The 6,201-nt window shown below is 41.7% G+C and overlaps 1 protein-coding gene across 1 annotated transcript; it reads left to right on the top strand.

Moving 5' to 3' along the window:
* Positions 1 to 822: 822 nt before the first annotated feature.
* Positions 823 to 6,201, top strand: CLEC3A (C-type lectin domain family 3 member A). Its single transcript, XM_083626646.1, has 3 exons — positions 823 to 1,444; positions 2,864 to 2,947; positions 5,011 to 6,201. The coding sequence occupies exons 1-3, from the start codon at positions 1,300 to 1,302 to the stop codon at positions 5,400 to 5,402; spliced, it is 621 nt and encodes a 206-aa protein (XP_083482772.1). The 5' UTR covers positions 823 to 1,299; the 3' UTR covers positions 5,403 to 6,201.

Genomic DNA, 6,201 nt, shown 5'->3' on the forward strand with positions numbered 1-6,201 from the left:
AACAGGTTGGTGAAGGTTGGCGTTTTGTCTTTCTGCCCTTTGTCCCCAAAATGCTTAGAAACATAAACTGTCTTATGATTAATCTGACCATTGTTTATCTAGCACAGTAATGGCCAGCAGTGGCCCACCGGGATTTCAGAGAGAGGTCCCTCCCAGCTCTCCGTGGAAATTCCTGGGATCAAACCTGGGACAATTCTTTGTTTAGGCTGTGCGCAAGCAATGGCAGAGACTTCTCCCTTAATGCTCCCATTGCACTATCCATGATACAGCAATACTGTAGATAATTTCCCTCTAAGTGGGCAACAGTTCCCACCAACTGCAATAACCATTTACCCATGTGCTATAGAATGATGAAATTGACAAGAGTGGGAGCTGCTTGCGGTCAGTTTTATCAGTCCCAAATGGGATTGGGAGGGAAATGTCCTTTTTTATAGTAGACAGCAAGGGCCACTGTAGAATAATGGGGAGACCCAGGTTCAAATCACCACTCAGCAACAAAGCTCACTGTGATTGGACCAAGGTCACTCAATTTCTTTGTCTAACCTACCTCACAAGGCTGTTGTGAGGACAAAGTACTGCAGAGTATGGCAGCTTGAGTTCCTTGGAGCAAATGCAAGATATAAACCTAATAATAAAATTAACTGGATGGAAAGCTTGAACCTGCTGTTCCTTGTCTGTATCTGTATAGGATCATAATAAACTCTGCAAACTAGAATTGTTTTTAAATGTTTTAATAGTTCATGTTTGCTGCCCAGGGCTCCTTTGGGAAGAAGGGCATGCATTAAACAATTATGAGATAAATTGATACAGGGCAGAGTGCAGCTCACATTAGGAGGCTGAGCTGTTCTAACAGCCCTTAGGGTTAAGAGGCCACTTTTCCAGTAAAGGGAATGGTAAACCTGTTTTGTTGGACTACAGCTTTCATCAGCCATGCTGGCTGCTACTGGCTGGTGTAGAAGTCCAGCAACATTTGGAGGGCCACAGATTCCCCATCCTTCTTACAAAGAGCATACTCTCCAGCACTGAACTATGCAGGCATTACTCTTGAGTAAAAACGTTAAGCCCTGGATTGCAAGCCTGATAAATTCAATTGGTCAGAGTTGACAGGAAGTATAAATCTGGTGTGGGAGAGGCTAAAGACAGAGAACAAGAGGGCACCTTATGCTGAAGCCTGCTTGAGTATTTTGCTCATTTAATAAACAAGGAGCGCAGCCAGTTCTCTCACCACCCTTTAATAAAGCCAAACACCATCAGTTCTACAGGGCTGCAGTTCTCACAACTGCTTTCAAGCTGCTGTTGATGACTCTTGCTCACTGTCTGAAAACAGAGATGGCACAAATGGGATTTCTGATTTTCCTCCTTGTTACCATCCTTTTGCTGGATCAAACAACTGGCCAGTCTGTCCATTCCAAAGCCAGAAAACACAGCAAACGGAGGGTTAAAGGTAAGCAAACTTAGTAGGCCACAGAGAATGAAGATTATGATAAATATATTATTTGATTGCTACCTTAGTAAATTTATTAACAAGTATTATTTTATTTTTTGCTATTCATCTGATTTGGATAGTTTTATTTATGAATTCTATGATAGAAAAAGCCTGGGCACATAACATATAACACATACTATACCCGGAGTTCCCAGGCACAGATCAAACCTAGACCTCTTCAGCTTCATGTGTCTTTAAAGTAGGGATGGGGAGCCTTTGGCCCTTCAGGTGTTGTTGTAGGAAAGGACCATAGCTCAATTGCTTGCTGAAGATTCCAGGTTCAGTCTCAAGGTACATCTGGGAAAAGTTCCTGCCCAAAACCCTGGAGAGCTGCTGTCAGTGTGGACGGTACTAAGCTTGACATACCAGTGGTCTGATTCAGTATAAGCCACCTTCTGGTGTTTCTATGACTCCCTTCCTCATCAGCCCAAACCAGCTTGACCAGTGGTCAAGGATGGTGAGAACTGGGTAGGAGGCAGGGAAATGTTGATCTCCCAGAATTAGTGGCTGGGAAGAGAAAAGAAAGATTCCAGGTGAGATCTGGGAGAGGGCGGTAAGGGTTAAGAAGTAACTTTAACAGAGGACTCTATACTCTATTTTTACTTTTGGTAGCTGTTTTCGTTTACATTGGTTATCTATATCTTATTGTATCATTGAAAATTTAGTGGGGGGGGGGGAAAGAACTGTCATTCAGCAACACCTAGAACACCCCCCACCTCTGCTTTGGACCATGCCGTGAGATAGTTACTATAACAGACAGCAAATAATAATGGAAAAACCTCATACTTGGGCAGTTTTTCTTAAATTTGTGCCATGATAAGACATTTTTGCATAGCCTGTTCTCACATTCTACCAGTAACATTCAAAGAGGCTAAAGCATGTGGGATGTGTAGGTAGCAAAGGTACTTCTCACACCTCTGCTGCACTTCTCTTTGTGTCAAATATTACTGACATGGCATGAGGATTTGAACACTCAGAACTGGCAAAATAAAAATAAAAATGCCCCTCACCTATGTAGTGTGGAGTAGGGAAATAAAGAAAGCTGCCTGCAACCAAAAGTACATACCATACACTTAAAACACACCTGCCCCCCCCGAATGCTTGGAACTGTAGTTTACCCCTCATAGCGCACTTAACAAACTGTGGGTGTACCGGTATATTGTGTACACAGCCATATAGAACCCTACTACGTGCAGACTTCACCCTTCACAGGCAGGTACCTCCCCATGCTAAAGGAAGCCTGCAAATAATTCAGTGGGATTTATTCCCAGGTTAGTGGGGTTAGGATTGCAGCCTTTGTATTGCACTCCACATCTTACTGTAAATATTTTGATGTATGTAAATATGTTAATGTATGCATATACTTACTTATTTAAGAGAAAGACGGTGACCTAAAGAGTCAAATTAGCAAGCTTTGGCAAGAGGTAAACTCCCTGAAGGAAATGCAAGCACTGCAGACAGGTAAGGGTTGCTTTTTATTATTCTACAGAAGGGGTGGATAATGTCTGGTCCTCCAGATGTTGCTGGATTACAACTCCCATCATCTCTGATCATTAGCCAGTGCTGGCTCTGACTGACGGAAATAATAGTTCAGCAGTATCTGGAGGGACACAAGTCATCCATCCTTGCTCTGCAGGGTTGAATCGTTTCCTTTAGTTGGCTCTCCCCTGAATATTTTTCAGTTTTAGATAACTTTAAATGCTTGCTTTAAAACTGGGGTTTGGGGTGGGGGAAGAGAGATAGATGGTAAATGGACTGAAAGATGTTATTCCATTTGTTGTTCCATTTTTTATCAAATGATTAAAGATATTATTAAATACATGAATACTCGGGGTGTTTGGTGCAGACTTTAAAATAGTGTTTTCAGATACCTTGTCCTGGTTTTATTTGCTAAGCACTGAGTTGACCTCATGCACAGCTAGCTTTACTTTGGCACTTTGTGTTTCTAAGTAATGAAAAGGACTTTAGATCCCTGCCCTTGGTGGACAGCCAAGTATACACCTATTTCCTGATAGTTCAGCCCATTCTGATGTCAAGACAAATATCTGTTTTTCCTTACAGTATGCCATGAAACCAAAGTGGTGAGGTGGAGGGGACCGTTTTCCAAACATAAATAGTACAAATAACAGTCCTGGCTCATTTTTAGTTTCTCTCCGCCCCCCTCTGGCTCTTCTCCTTGGATTTCCAAAATCAAAACAGCTTAAAGAGTCAGTGACATAATATAATATCTGGGTAATAAAGTCATGGAGGGCAGTTGTCCCAAGAGATCACAACATGGTAACAAGAAGGCCTGTTTTTTTCAGTGCCCCCTTCTGCCACTTGTAATTGCACACAGGAAAGAGAGGCAGTTTTAAAAGCGATTATCCAGAGAGCCTGGGGACTCAGGGCACTTCCAGATGACCATCCTGATTTATTTACAGAGAGATTAGATTATGCTGGCTATTAAATGAGCATTCATTCTTATTTTTTGTGGTAATGTTGTGGTAATGACATGTCAAAGCAAATGCTATCTCTCAGTTTCCCTCCACTTTTGTTATTGCAAAAAGCCCAGCATTTTGGGGGAGCAGGTTTGTTGTGCAGCACTTCCCAAACAACTAGAATTGCGCAACCTGAATTGTCTGGTATGCAACTGAATCCTACCCCAAAATAGACATTCTCAGACTAAGTCTGAGGTAAGCGTACATACTGTAGAACTGTAGACTGAGACTGGAGGTTCAACAATGGTGATATTCTAGAAGCACCCAGAGTTGTGGAAATGTTGAAATTAGCCATCAGTATGATCTTCTTATGTCCTCGTGTTATATTCAGTGTCATCAATCCATGGATTTATATGCTAACTTTCAGTATTTCAGATACTGAGATTGGCCCAAAGCACTCAACCACATCAAGCCTTTCCTGTTAATTTGGGGATCCAGTAAGTGTTAGTGCTCACCCGCCCAGTGTCTACCCAATGCACTAGTATTAACTGCATCCCCTAACCAGGGTTCAGTTTTTTCTTTAAAGCAACCCATTGTATCTACTACTGGGATGATGCTACAAAGAGAGGCCAACAGGCTGAAGGAGCCATTAACTCCATCAATTACTGCAAAGCAATAAGCAGCCATCATCTTTATAGCTGGTTATCTTTATGCCTGTTTCAGTAGCTTGCAAATGAACAAATTGAAACTGTGATTAGAGGACCCAATTAACATTGCCCTTAGCACATGTTGGGCTGCTTCTTTGATTCGGCAGGAAATGAAAGTGTTGTTATGAGGTATTTTGCTACCTCTCAAAATCAATAATGGTGTGATGAACTACAGTGCTGATGCTGTGTCTGAAGAAATGGTGTTTATGGGAAAACAATCACTGAAAGTTTGTACGGGCTTAGGCTCTTAGGGCCAAAATAGCTGCCCACCCATCCTAAATTCTGCAAAGAGAAATTCCAAATCCAGGGAAATTTCAGGTAGCAATAACCAGTGAAGAACCACTTTGGTCCACTTAACATGGATTCTTTAATCATTGCATCCATCTTCTTTCATTCACAGTCTGTCTTCGTGGAACAAAGGTCCATAAAAAATGCTACTTGGCATCTGATGGTGCAAAACATTTCCATGAAGCAAACGAAGACTGCATAGCCAAGGGAGGGACTCTTGCTATCCCCAGAGACGGCGATGAAACCAATGCTCTCCGAGAGTACAGCAAGAAGAGCTTGTCAGGTGTGGCAGATTTTTGGCTGGGTGTCACTGACATGGTAAACGAAGGGAAATTTGTTGATGTCAATGGAATGGTCCTCAACTACTTCAACTGGGACCGGTCACAACCCAATGGAGGAAAACGGGAAAATTGTGTCTTGTTTTCACAGTCAGCTCAAGGAAAGTGGGTGGATGAAGTCTGCCGTACTGTCAAACGATATATTTGTGAATTCCTGATCCCTTAATCACAGCTAGGTCTGCTTCCTTCTTTCACTTTTGAAAGACATATATGGTAGGGATGCCAGTTTGCAGTCATCACCAAGCTTCACAACAAATCCAGAGTCAGAGACCACACTTTCAGGTAATTAGCTTTGTATGGGGCAGTCAAAATAGCCTTTAGTCATGATGGATTGTTGAGTTCAAGTGTATACCTCTTGATAATCCTTCCTGCTTACTAAAACTGCAAACCTCTCTTTTAAAGCAGATACTTCCTCTATTAATTAATTTTCCATTCAGTTGCAATTCCCTGTGTGTTCCGTTGCTGCAAGAAAATCAATGCTCTGCTTTGAACACTGCTAATGTCATAAACAGAGGTGATAGGACAACCAACACGGAATTGATTGTGCTGTTAGTGGTAGATCCACTATTTGATCCTAGTCAGTATCCCAGCACTGCAGGGTTAATTACAGGGTAGATGCATCCCAAGATTTATAATGGACTGCAGGACAGAGGGAATGTGAGGTTTTGCTGTAAGCATACTGTAGATACTGAGGTATTAAATCCTCATCAGTCTGGCTTCTTAAGCACACTTCTTATTTCCAAGGCTCCTATGACATCAGGACACAGGCAACAAACTACTCTTGTTATAATTCAAAGCTTGTTATCATTAAAAGTGTCCCTGCTCTCAACATATATATAGTGAGTGGGATGAATACTTCTCTGACATGTATCTTCCCATCATGCTTTATATCTAACACAATAGAATATCTTCACTCTTTGCATGATTTACACATTTCAATAAAGTTATTTTCCAAAAGCACAAGA

This window comes from Podarcis filfolensis, assembly GCF_964270895.1.
Source record: "Podarcis filfolensis genome assembly, chromosome: 8".
Lineage (NCBI taxonomy): Eukaryota > Metazoa > Chordata > Lepidosauria > Squamata > Lacertidae > Podarcis > Podarcis filfolensis.

Coding starts and splice junctions, on each gene's coding strand:
- CLEC3A (XM_083626646.1), top strand. CDS start 1,300: ATGACTCTTGCTCACTGTCTGAAAACAGAGATGGCACAAATGGGATTT. Junction 1,445..2,863: donor CAGCAAACGGAGGGTTAAAG/GTAAGCAAACTT, acceptor TACTTATTTAAG/AGAAAGACGGTGACCTAAAG. Junction 2,948..5,010: donor AATGCAAGCACTGCAGACAG/GTAAGGGTTGCT, acceptor TTTCATTCACAG/TCTGTCTTCGTGGAACAAAG.